The 14,012-nt window shown below is 42.7% G+C and overlaps 1 protein-coding gene across 1 annotated transcript in view; it reads left to right on the forward strand.

Annotated features, from left to right (window-relative positions):
* Positions 1-3,635: 3,635 nt before the first annotated feature.
* The window catches only part of cmip (c-Maf inducing protein), a 101,296-nt gene continuing 90,919 nt past the window's right edge, over positions 3,636-14,012 (forward strand). The window contains exon 1 of the mRNA XM_060923645.1: positions 3,636-4,966. Coding sequence (XP_060779628.1) covers positions 4,637-4,966 — 330 coding nt within the window. The 5' untranslated portion in view covers positions 3,636-4,636. The remainder of the gene's footprint in view (positions 4,967-14,012) is intronic.

Genomic DNA, 14,012 nt, shown 5'->3' on the forward strand with positions numbered 1-14,012 from the left:
TTCTTTTACAGCATACCCCAAAGTTGTGCACCCTCTTCTTTCTCCATTTTGTGCGAAAGGAATACTCTCTCTCTCTCACACACACACACTGGTCTTGGAACTGGTTTTAGTTGTAAGTTCATTCACTTGAACTGTAACAGGACACTTAGCACTTAAGACTGAGACAGTTTCTTTCTTTTTCTTTTACAGCATACCCCAAAGTTGTGCACCCTCTTCTTTCTCCATTTTGTGCGAAAGGAACTCTCTCTCTCTCTCACACACACACACACACACACACACACACACACACACACACATACACACAGTGGTCTTGGAACTGGTTTTAGTTGTAACTTCATTAACTTAGCACTTAAAGGTGGGGTATGAGATTTTTTTCAGGAGTATTTTTTACCATATTGCTTGAAAAGCTCCTCACACCCATGTTGCAAGCAGTACAATAGAAGGTTTGACCCCAAAACGAAATATTTTAATCCAGTCTACAGTGTAAAATAAAGGAAAAACGCCATCCAATCATATCGACGTACCACCTCAAAATGATTGGATACTGACACGTCAATCAGACTGAAGCCCGCGAGCAGCCCGGCCCTTCTGTATGTGTGTGTGTGTGTGTGTGTGTGTGTGTGTGTGTGTGTGTGTGTGAGAGAGAGAGAGCGAGCAGCCCCTCCCCCAACCCGCGCGCTGCGAGCAGAGTGTTACACAGAAAGCGCAGGATTTTCTCAGTGCGCTCCCTCCAAACAACGGGGATTTACACGAAAATGGAAGGAGATATTCACATAATTCTTTCAGAGTGAGTGCCACAAGGCTCTCCTGAGCACACTGATGTAATTTTTTTGTCTGTAGTGTAAAAAATGAGGTCACTAGAGCGAGTTAAAAATGAGTGACTTTTCTGCCAAGTTTATAATGGCAGTCTATGAGGCTGCGCGGCTGCCCTCTCCTCACTTTCAGGCTTCTCATTCAAAAACTGCAAGTCCTATCGTGTAGGTAGACACATTGTGTGAATCAGCACAAGTGTGGCTACTACTTTTGAGAAAATTATGTGTGTGGAGTGAAAATTGGGGCTGAAAAACACAGTTTAAATGAGAAAGTTTGAGCTATTTTTCCAAGCTCTCTACACTCTAATAGAGTAGAGTGTAATAAGTTAGAGTCTAACTTAAGGGCCCCATACACGTTCAAAAAAGTCGTCAAAATTTTGTATCAAAATTTTGATACAAAGTTTGATCGTGTGTAGGGTGTTTTGATGTCAAAAATTTGATGTCAAAATTTTGAACCCAAATTTTGACATATCAAATCACTTTGATATTTTTTGAAGAGTCGTCAAATTATTGATGCGTGTGGGGGGGGGCTTTTATCTTTCCAATTGCTTGCGGAGACATTGCAGTCAGGAATTTCAAGTCTTCAAAAGAATTTCCAGATGCCAGGTACCTCAGTGTGATGGACAAGCGTTCACTTGGTGGTATAGATGAACGCATCACAGTGTCTTCTTTCAATATCAATGGCTTGACAAGGTCCAATAATTCATCGAAGGATGGAGCATCCATCCTAAGGAAATTACGGAAGTCCTCTGGTTCTTTGAGACGAAGTTCTCTGAGGAGGTTGACGTGACCGTACGTTCGCCGTTTCAAAAACCAGTCTTTCGACCATTTCCGTCGATGCCGAGGTGGTTCATTGTCCAAAGCGAACACAAGTGCTACGGCCACTGCTGCGTCCATGTCAAAGTTTTTGACAATACTGAATTTTTGATAGAAAAAACATTGAATCGTGTGTGGACATTTTACATCAAAATTTTGCATCAAAATTTTGATACAAAATTTTGACGACTTTTTTGAACGTGTATGGGGCCCTTTAACGAGCTCCACTGGTGTGTAACGCAATAGACACCCATTATAAAGGCTGACTTTCTCAGGCTTTATAAGGGGGAGGAGGGGTGGAGACGCGGGGTGGGAACATGGCGAGGGCGGGCGGGTTTCTTTTCAAAATATGGCTTGTGGGAACCGTTATTCCAAAATCTCATACCCCACCTTTAAGACTGATAATTTATTTCTTTTTCTTTTACAGCATACCCCAAAGTTGTGCACCCTCTTCTTTCTCCATTTTGTGTGAAAGGAACTATATTTTCTCTCTGTCTCTCTCACCAGGGGTGTCACTAGGAATTAAGCTTTACTGGGGCACTGCCCCCCACTCCCCTGCAATGCACCTTAACGTTCCTGATTATACGGTACATCTACTGGTAAAGTTAAAAAGGGAGAGTCTGTTCAAGAATGCATTAAGATGTTTATTTAAACATACTCTATTGTCATTCATATGCAATAAACCTGCTAAACATTTCATGGAACAGCTAAACAGCTGAATAACCTAACTAATTTTGTTATGTATTTGATTCAAGTTTTCTATTATGCAACCTCAACTCTCACGATTCACGAACTTAGCTGGTTAGTTATGACTGACTAGCACATAGCCTACAACCTTAATCTTACCTCTCTCACCCTCCTCCTCATCTGTCACTGTTTCCCTGCCCCTGTCTCTGCTTCGTGAGAAGAATTGTCTGATATCCATCTGGAAAAGTAATTTAATATCGTTTAATTCGATGTAGTTTAATGGGTTTGTTAGAATATGGTTTGCTTAGTTTTGTTGCAAAAACTTCGCGCTACCTTAACTCATCCAGAGCCCGTTCTCTGACTCATCCAAAGAGTAGACTCATCTCTCCAGTAGGCTAAATGGACTCATGGGACGCCGCACGCACGCTATGTTTACAGTGAGAATCTCCCAGACCAATCAGAAAATTAGTTAGAAAGAAGAGGCGATAGAAGTTTGAGACACACTCTGTCCTACAACTTACAGTAGATAAATGATCTGCCAGAGAAACTAGTTTATGAAAATCTTTCAACATTTTCTTATTGGGGCACAGCTGATTGTTACTGGGACATGTGCCCCAGTAACAAAGGCCTAGTGACGCCCCTGTCTCTCACTCACTCACTCACTCACTCACACACACACACACACACACACTGGTCTTGGAACTGGTTTTAGTTGTAAGTTCATTCACTTGAACTGTAACAGGACACTTAGCACTTAAGACTGAGACAGTTTCTTTCTTTTTCTTTTACAGCATACCCCAAAGTTGTGCACCCTCTTCTTTCTCCATTTTGTGCGTAAGGAACTCTCTCTCTCTCACACACACACACACACACACACACACACACACACACACACAGTGGTCTTGGAACTGGTTTTAGTTGCAACTTCATTAACTTAGCACTTAAGACTGATAATTTCTTTCTTTTTCTTTTACAGCATACCCCAAAGTTGTGCACCCTCTTCTTTCTCCATTTTGTGCGAAAGGAATACTCTCTCTCTCTCTCACACACACACACACACACACACACTGGTCTTGGAACTGGTTTTAGTTGTAAGTTCATTCACTTGAACTGTAACAGGACACTTAGCACTTAAGACTGAGACAGTTTCTTTCTTTTTCTTTTACAGCATACCCCAAAGTTGTGCACCCTCTTCTTTCTCCATTTTGTGCGAAAGGAACTCACTCTCTCTCTCTCTCTCTCTCTCTCTCTCTCTCACACACACACACACACACACACACACACACACAGTGGTCTTGGAACTGGTTTTAGTTGCAACTTCATTAACTTAGCACTTAAGACTGATAATTTATTTTTCTTTTACAGTATACCCCAAAGTTGTGCACCCTCTTCTTTCTCCATTTTGTGTGAAAGGAACTCTCTCTCTCTCTCACACACACACACACACACACTGGTCTTGGAATTGGTTTTAGTTGTAACTTTATTCACTTGAACTGTAACAGGACACTTAGTACTTAAGACTGAGACAAATTTTTTTTTTTTTACAGTATACCCCAAATTCGTGCACCCTCTTCTTTCTCCATTTTGTGTGGAGAGCTATTCTCTCTCTCTCTCTCTCTCTCTCTCTCTCTCAGTGGTGTAAAGACGCACAACAGCGCATCCGCTCGCCTCCCTATTGACGTCACTTCGAAGTCATGTGACCAGCCGTGGCCCAATCAGAAGGATGCTCTCGCAGCGCTTGGTTTCTCCACTGAGAGAGAGAGAGGGGCGGGGTTAAAAAAAACACACCGAGAGAGAGAGAGGGAGGAAGAGGGGAACCATGTCTACACGCGTGTGAAGCCGGAGAGTCCCTGCCTGGCGGCCTGGATTGTGTTTTCTTCGTGTTTAGTTGGAGTCCGCGGGGGAAATGGAGAGCGGCCCGAACACACTGAACAGCTTCGTCAGAGGAGGCGGCGGGAGCGCGGGGCTGTAGCGCGAGGAAACCCGTTCCAGCGGATAAACTCTCTCTCTCTCTCTCTCTCTCTCTGATCAGTGTTCCTGATCTGCTGTAGTTCCTGAGCGCGCTCGCAGGGTCGCTGGATGGCTCGGCGGGTTTTTCACGCCCTCGCTGAGAATAATAATAATAATAATAATAATAATAATAAGTCGGCGGGGGAGGGGGCCGGGTGCCGGTAGCGCTTCCTGTCCGTCAGAGCAGAAGGTTGTGAGTTCTAATCTCCCCGGGCCGGGGTAAGCGCTGGGCTTCCGCCTCCTGGCTGTGTGTGTGTGTGTGTGAGAGTGAGAGTGAGCTGGCCGCTGTGGAGCCGGAGCTCGGCCTGGACATGGAGTTTACCGGCAGCGGTTTGAGCAACGAGCTGCATAACAACAACCAGCCGTACCAGTGCGAGGAGAGCAAGCCCTTACTGGAGCCGGAGGGCGGCGGTAATAACAGCAGCGGTAAGGCGGGCGCGGGCCGCCGGGGCGCGCTGCACTGCAGTGGGGGAGGCGGAGGGGGCGGAATGCGCTATAAGCTCCTGCAGGAAGGAGATATCCAGGTGTGCGCCGTGAGACACCCGCGCACCTTCCTCAGCAAAATCCTCACCTCCAAGTTCCTGAGGAGATGGGAACCTCACCACCTCACCCTCACCGACAGCAGCATCGCCTCCGCCACGGTAAGCGCTGTCTCTCTCAGGGACAAAAACCTTCCTCCTTCTGTCTGTCTCTCTCTCTCAGGGACAAAAACCTTCCTCCTTCTGTCTGTCTGTCTGTCTCTCTCTCAGGGACAAAAACCTTCCTCCTTCTGTCTGTCCGCCTGCCTGTCTGTCTCTCTCAGGGACAAAAACCTTCTTCCTTCTGTCTGTCTGCTTGTCTGCCTCTCTCAGGGACAAAAACCTTCCTCCTCTCTCTCTCAGGGACAAAAACCTTCCTCCTTCTGTCTCTCTCTCAGGGACAAAAACCTTTCTCCTTATGTCTGTCTGTCTCTCTCTCTCTCTCTCTCTCTCTCTCTCTCTCTCAGGGACAAAAACCTTCCTTCTGTCTGTGTCTGTCTGTCTCTCTCTCTCTGTCTCAGGGACAAAAACCTTCCTCCGTCTGTCTGTCTCTCTCTCTCTCAGGGACAAAAACCTTCCTCCTGTCTGTCTCTCTCTCAGGGACAAAAACCTTCCTCCGTCTGTCTGTCTCTCTCTCTCTCAGGGACAAAAACCTTCCTCCTCCTGTCTCTCTCTCAGGGACAAAAACCTTCCTCCTTCTCTCTCTGTCTCCTTTCTTTGTCTCTGTCTTTCCTCTCATGGCCAAAAACCTTCCTCCTTCTGTCTTTCTCTCTCTGTCTCTCTCTCATGGCCAAAAACCTTCCTCCTTCTGTCTTTCTCTCTCTGTCTCTCTCTCATGGCCAAAAACCTTCCTCCTTCTGTCTTTCTTTCTCTCCTCTCTCTCTGCCTTTCTGTCATGGACAAAAACCTTCCTTCTGTCTCCTCTCTCTCTCTCATATGGACAAACCTTCCTCCTTCTGTCTTTCTTTTTCTTTCTCTGTCTCTCTCTCATGGACAAAAACCTTCCTCCTGTCTTTCTCTCATGGACAAAAACCTTCCTCCTCTCTCTCTCTCATATGGACAAAAACCTTCCTCCTTCAGTCTCTCTCATGGACAAACCTTCCTCCTTCTGTCTTTCTTTGTCCTCTCTCTCTGCCTTTCTCTCATGGACAAAAACCTTCCTCCTCTCTCTCTCTCATGGACAAACCTTCCTCCTGTCTCTCTCTCTCATGGACAAAAACCTTCCTCCTTCTGTCTTTCTTTCTGTCCTCTCTCTCTGCCTTTCTCTCATGGACAAAAACCTTCCTTCTGTCTTTCTTTCTCTCTCATATATGGACAAAAACCTTCCTCCTTCTTCTGTGTCTCTCTCATGGACAAAAACCTTCCTCCTTCTTCTGTGTCTCTCTCATGGACAAAAACCTTCCTCCTTCCGTCTTTCTCTCTTGCTCCGTTTTTCTTTCTCTGTCTGTCTCTCTCTCAGCTGCACCTCCTCCCCTTTCATGATAGCCATGTTGAACCACTGTTACAGCAGCTACACTATTTCAGAAACAAGATGTCGAAGAGCAGTATGGCTTTGCTCCTCCTCCACCACCTCCTCCTCCTCCTACACCTCCACCATATCATTTGCTTTAGAAAAACAAACACAAACCCCACCACATATTTCAGACACCCTGTCCTTGTTTCCTCATTCCTGGCATTCAAATTGCAGCTTATATCATGGATATAATGCCTACACTGGGGCTTTGTCTTCAGCTTTGCATTTTACAATAGAAGGATGTCGTCGTCCATTGACTTGGGAGCCATCCGTCTCGCTTTCAGATCATCAGAATGAGCACGCGGCTTGGGTAATCTTTCGTCTCCATCTGAACATCCTGGCCTTGTAATAAAACTGTTAATAAAGGGCTTAATTTATTAATTGAGCCTGTTTTTCTGTCCAAACATCATCAATAATAATAATAATAATAATAATAGAGCATCACTACTTTTAGCTGCTCCCGATTAGGGGTCGCCACAGCGGATCTTTCGTCTCCATTGCTCCCTGTCTTCCGCGTCCTTCTCTACCACACCTGCCGCTTTCATGTCCTCTCTCACCACATCCATGTGTCTCCTCTTTGGCCTTCCTCGTTTTCGTGTGCCTGGCAGCTCCATCCTCAACATTCTCCTTCCCACATGCTCTGCATCTCTTCTCATATACCGGAATAGAGCATCACTATTATTATTATTATTATTATTATAATAATAGAGCATCACTAATCCTTTCTATACACCTGGATACCGTCCTCGATCGCTGATTTTCACACCAGGAAAACCAAAAAGCTGCCGATTGCTGGTCGTTTCAGTCTTTTTTTTTCCCCATTCAAGGCCTAAAATGAAAGCGGCAAGCAGGTCAGGAATCCTAACGTCTCATGAAAACAAAGATTCTGAGACCAATTTGATGTCCATGCGTAGTAAGTTAAACAAAAAACCCTGACGTTTTCCATGTTGATCTTCGATTAGGAATGGGGCCTGCTGGGATGTTTAGTCATACCATGTTGGGTTAAAGATGAACCAGATTCTGAGGAAATAAAGCCTGACTGGTTTGTACATGTTTACCTACTTTATGACACGGAATAAAACTTAATCACGTAAACCGACACAGCAGCTGATCCGACACCAGCAGTCGAGTCCCGTGTGTCATGTGGATCCTCTTTGACCATTCTAGAGACGACAAAAATAGTTTACAATGGAATTTAATTTAATTTAAGCCGGTTTAGATAGTGCTCTGTGGTGCACCGAAGTTTAGTCATCCGGCATCTGCAATCATTAAAGACGAGACCTTTGATTTATTTATTTTTTAAAAAAAAATCAGTCTTCTTACTGATGTCACACTTTTTTTTTTTTAATCTCACTCCTTCATTTCATATTGTGCCGGTGTCAAATCAGTGACTCATGGTTCACAGTAAGTGTATCGGAGATACAGTCTTGTTGAAACACGTCAGACAGACGCACTAAAGGCAGCATACAAAAGGCATTCGCTATGCTTGCGGAAAAGTGGATTGTGTGTTTTTTTTTTTATCAGAATAGTCTTTTTGGGTGTAGTCATGGCTATCTGAGTTCAGCCTGAAATGGTTCAAAATAACCCTGGTTTCCGTAGGCGTAATATCAGTGCGTTTTCCACGGCTAGGTTTTCAGGCAGGTTTTTGTTGAGAGACTGTGTTTAGTTCCTGGGTGTTTTTAATTATTATTTATTGATTCCTGAACTTGAAAGATTGTTCCCGGTTTGTCTGGTGGCAGATTCTACCGTAACCGGATCCATTAACCACTCGCCCACAAAATAAGAAATTTTTCTTGTCCTTTTTTCAGTGAGGTAATATTTTCAAGATTGAAAATCTCTGGTATTTGGTCTTCTAAAACAGCACATCATTTAAAAATACACTGAGTATATCAATAAAAGATTTTTAAAGAATAAAGTTCTATTTCTTTGACATATCTGATAGACATAACTCCCATTTTAAAAATCACTTTTTCATTAGGCCCAAAAAAAAAAAAAAGATGGTGTGTTTCCGGTAACATGAAATACTAAAATAAGGTCGGTAGGTAGGAAAAAGTTTTTTTTTTTTTTTTTGTTCGAAAAAATTAACACAAGTAAACATCTTAAATAGTATTTTGGCACAGAATCCTTTATACCACACATCATAATAAAATAAGTGTTTTAAATCTTTAAATGAATAAAAAAAAATATCGCAAGAGTTCAAGTTATGATCTACGGAAGCGTATTGCTGCCACACTCAAAAAAATTTGGCTTAGAATCAAGTAATTACGTGAAAAGATATTGTTAACAGAGTTATCACGTTTTTACAATATATTTATCATGTAATAACATCACGTTATTTCATGATATTTTCATGTAATAACATGAAAACACCTTATCAAGAAATAACGTGAAAATAACGTCCTAGGCTAGGCTACTTCCATTAAAAGCAGACGGCCTAGTCTAGCCTACTGTAGAACTTGGGTCGAGCAAAAACATGGCTGAATCCTGAATGACTCCTATTTGTATAAATAGGGGACTACATAGGCAGCAAAATGTAGTGTTTTTCCCTGCCATGGAAGTGCACTTGTACACTGAAGAGGAAGCAATTTGCATTACAGCCGTGAATGAGGATTCAGAATGGCGGCTCGGCTCAGTTTTCCCTTCCTCCTTCAGTATACAAGTGCGCTTCCATGTTTATGCAGGAGGGCTGATAGAAGTGGCGAAACATTTTACTTTTTATCGTTTCTTTCACAACTTGAATGCGTTGAAACAAAAAATTATGACAAACTAACGCCGCTTACACTAAAATATCGAGGGAAATTTGTAATAAAAACTTTACGGTCGGCAATTTCGCCGCCGAAATTCTCGGTCGGTCGGGTTACCGGAAACACACTTTTTTTTTTTTTTTAATTTGGCCTTATCCCTGTTAGTGAATTTCTGTCAGATGACCTGACGATAGACTCAGCCGTTATGGATCTTTAGTAGTTATCGTGTGGAAGCAGGCTTTATCATTTTTGGGTGTCAACAGATAGAGTTGAAATAGATTAACAGCGAAAAAACTATTTCGTTCACGAGAGAAGCCCACAGTTATTTTTAAAAAATACTCTCGTCAGTCTGTCAGTCAAATGCACCTGATGATAGCAAAATTCAAGCCCTCGCCACGCACATGTCGACTGACGCAAAAAGGAAATTCTACTGCGCATGATTTTTGTGACGGCAGACATTTACTTCCGGGCAAGACTTGGAGTTCTGACAGCTAGATTTCATCAAATAAATCAAGGTAAGATTTTCAGTCAGCTATCCTGACGCTAGAAATTTTTGACGATAGAAACATTGAGAATATATTTGTGCATTCATATTTAAAATTTTCTGGAGGAAAACTATCGTAAGTTGAGATAAATCAGAGCCACTTGCGACCCTTTCAGCCGACAGGCCATTTCAATGTGTTATTTCCCCGCGAAAGTCAGTGCGTTTACATGCACATCCAAATCGAGCTGTTGTCGGTAATCGAGCTGAGGGCCCCAGCAGGGGTGCCAGAGAAATCCAATCCTACATGCACACAAGGAAATCGAGCTATTGTGTGAGGTACATTGTGCACCCGAGCCACAGGTGGCGCTACACACCCCATCGTGTTGGTACACTTCCGGTTGTCGTCATGAAGAGGAGCTATTCAAGAGTATAAACAAAGTTATCAGCAGTGTTGCCAGATACTGCTGACGTTTTCCAGCCCAAAACATGTTCAAATCCGCCAAAATGCACTTAAAACCGCCCAATCTGGCAACACTGGCAGTTCCGTGTTCACAAGTTCCGTGCTCAAGCTGTTAGGCTTGCTCTAACAGACTGTATGGCTACAAACTGTCCTGCGCAGACCACTGTTTTGTAAGACAACTTATTTTGCACAATTGTATATTTTTTCTAAAGTCCATTTTTTGCTTACAAAATTTTTTTTTGCTTACAATTTAACTTATGTCTTAATAAACGCACAAAAAGTTCAATTGTTTTGTTTTTATTGACATTCTTCAAATGTTGGACATATATTAGTGCTGTCAAAAATGTCGCGTTAACGTGACTCAATTTTAACGGCGATAATTTTTTTTATCGCGAGATTAACGCTCTGAGACATGATGTAGGTTTTTCATAAGCTTTTGAAACTGCCAGGAACTTGGAACAGAGACTTTGCTTAGAAAAACGATAGCAGCTAGACTGTAATGCCGCGCCCCGCACAGCCAGAGTCCTCTGCCCTCCCCCCAAAGAACCAGCGCGGGCAGGGCGCGCTAGCCCCGCGCCTCGGGACGAAGAGCCACGGTGCTCGGCTTAGGTTTCGTTTTCCCATCGGCGGCTCCAGCCCGACTTTGCAGTGGCTGTGACAAGACGTGTTATGCTCTGCAATAAAAAAAAAAAAACATTGGTACAAAGCAAGCCCATTCACTTTTTTATGCTGATAAGAGAATTACAATGGTTTTTCATGTGACAAAAATGTGCGATTAATTGCGAGTTAACTATGACAGTCGCGACATTAATCGCGATTAAATATTTTAATCGCTTGACAGCATTTTATTTATATATATATATATATATATATATATATATATATATATATATATATATATACACACACACACACACACACAAGTACAATGACTTGTTTATGTACACAATTCACAGCTATGCAACAGCTGTACAGATGTATTTGGTGATACAGTAAGTGAGCTAAATTTTAACAGTGCAAACAATGCCACAAAAAGAAAAGATTCATGCCATTGTCATGATTCGTTGTCATGCCGACCGAGGCTGTCGTGTTTCCCGCTTGTGGTCTCGTCACTCGTCACTTCCGGAAGGGGCAGTGCTGAAGTAAGTATCTCGACTCCGTAGCTCGATAGGGTTTACATGCACTAAGTAGCTCGGCTACAATCGCATAATCTAGGTCGTGTAGCTCGATTACGAGAAATCCAGTTCAGTTCGATTTCAGCCGAGCTAAGGTGTTTCCATGGCGTTTAGAACTTCGATTTCAGTCGAGCTACGGCAGAAATTCGATTTTCTCTATGTGCATGGAAACGCACTGACTGACACAGTCGTGTCTATCGTCACTGTTCTGACAATTATTGTTGATATTTCAATTTTGAAAATTTTATCTTTTTTATTTCAATATTTTATTTGTTTCTAGTGATGAGGTATTTAATATTATTACTAAATTTGTCAGATTAATAATGTAAGAAACAGTTTTGTTGCTATTGTCAGCTAGAGTGTCTGTCAGAATATGATGGTAGACGTTAGTTTGTCTGTCAGAGTTTGATGATAGAAACCGATGTGTTTCTATTGTCATTTAGCATGTCTGTCATGTCAGGCTTTTATTAGTTAGTTACCAGGACTACTGTCCTAAAATTTACTGTGAATGTCCAAGACCCCAAATGCTACTAGAAAAACTTAATAGAATGATCAAAATAATCAATTCAGCAATTTAAGGAGATGGGACTTAACTGGCCTGTGTTATGGTAGAATCTGCCTAGTGTAATGGTGCGTTCATGTGCTATGGGAATTATGGTAAATACCAAACGCCGACATGGAAAGCACACATGAACGCCCCCTCTTGTGGTATTTTCCACTGGGCAACTGGTAGAAAATTTTGATACACGAGTTGCCGAGATGAGATGAACTTTAACCTTTTCAACATGGCAGCGAGCGGTACAGGACTAGCTTATGAACCAAGAAAGAAGTGGTTTTCACCTACGGAAAGCTGACTCTCACCTTTTAAACGAGTCATCAGGCTTTCGTCTAAACAGGGGAACAGGGGCGCTGCGCCCTCTTACTCTCGGCGTGCGCCCCCTTACCGACTCCGTGAAAACATCCCAGCAACACCACGTGACAATGTGTCTGATCATCAAATACGTTATAATTGCTCCAAAAAAATTCCAATCATAGTAGATACACCGCCAGACGGTGCAAAAACAATCCGAATTGGCGTTTTCCAGACTGAGGCGCCATGTTGTTTAGTTGTTTACTTGTCGCGGCTGCTCTCGCGAGATTTGACATGGGTTACATACAAGGTCAGCTGACTTGTCGAGCGAGATTTCTCGAGACTGAATGACCTTTCACCCACCGGCGCGGGAGCTTTTGACAGAAGTAGTTCGCGAGTTGTTTTTGTTGACACTTGGGCATTTAAAGATGTCATCCCGCGGCACGAAGCGGAAGAAAGCCAAAGACTGTCCGGGGCAGAAGAAGATTACTTCTTCTTTCTTTTTCAATGTTGACAGACAATTTGTTGCAATTTCCCTCTCAGATAGCCTCAGAATGTCCCATTGAAGCATTTTTCAAAGGCTTTGCACGGCGGGGGGGGACAACCGGCACCATCCTCCCTCGCCATGGTGAGCGCCCTCATACTAAAACTTTCTAGAAAAAGCCCTGGTCATAGCCCAATACAAAATATTCTGTGGCTGTCCAAAGAACGCCAACAATGATCTAGATACTGGCTACTCTCATTGTGGCTGCAGCCAAATTTCCAAAAACTGCGTGGCATTCAATGTGTTAAGAAAATCTCTACTTGTCATGATCAGGAAATATTCAGCATTATTTGACTTTTGATAACTCGTATTCCTGCTGCAGCTGATGAACAAGGCAATCTAGAATTGTTTTAGCCAAATAACAGGCCTGATTCTGAATCTGGGCCGCCATCTTTAATTTGTCAACAACAACAAAAGCATGTGAACACAACACACTGGTAAATACTAGGGCTGTAACGATACGCGTATCGAAATCGCGATACGAAGAGCCACGATACGTATCACGATACAAGAAGGCAGAATCGCGGTACACCCTTTCAAACTTCTCCTCAGCCCAAAAACAGAGGCGCTTCCAAACTTCAATTTATGAATACTTTTTATTTAAATTACATTTTAAACTTACTTAAATTACTTTTTTTTTAATATCTATTAGTAAGTCGTTTTTTCGCCGACCTGCGACAATCTTCTGCGAGTCACGCAACGTCCACACTCGCCACTGGCAGAGCATTCATTTCTTTTAAGCGGTCGCCATTCTGGTTGCGACGCGGGGAGCGAATCTGTAAACAAGCAGCTCATTGGCTGGCTAGGTGTGCCACAAGCCAATCACAATCACTTGACCGGAAAGGCATGCAGTGTTGCCAGATTGGGCGGGTTTAGGTGCTTTTTGGCTGGTTTTGAACATATTTTGGGGTGGAAAACGTTAGCAATATCTGGCAACACTGAAGGCATGTCTGCTTGGGCGGAAGCCTTCTGCGGCAGTTACATTTTGACACGCGAGCAATGTTTCACCATAAAAATTCCGTAATTTCCGTCTGTTTTCCGCGATCACAGAAAATCATTGGCCCTATGAGAGTGAGGCAGTGAGAGAGCCACCCCCCCAAAAAAAAAAATCTTAACGGATTTACACGATTTGGAAAAATGACTTTTTCAGAACCGAAAAAACCAGAGCTTCCGGCTCAACAGTATTATTTTGAGAAATAAAACAATCTTTGGATATATATTTGTTCATTTTTGCATACATATTACTCATTCTCTGCAGTGGTCTGAATTATTTGTTATTAAATAGTTAATGTAAGTAAGTAAATGTTAATAAGTCAAATTTACTCATTTAAAAAAACATTTTTAAAAAAATCATGGGCGTATCGAATCGTGGGTCAAAAATTGCGATACGAATCGAATC

Source organism: Neoarius graeffei, chromosome 6, assembly GCF_027579695.1.
Source record: "Neoarius graeffei isolate fNeoGra1 chromosome 6, fNeoGra1.pri, whole genome shotgun sequence".
NCBI classification, from domain to species: domain Eukaryota; kingdom Metazoa; phylum Chordata; class Actinopteri; order Siluriformes; family Ariidae; genus Neoarius; species Neoarius graeffei.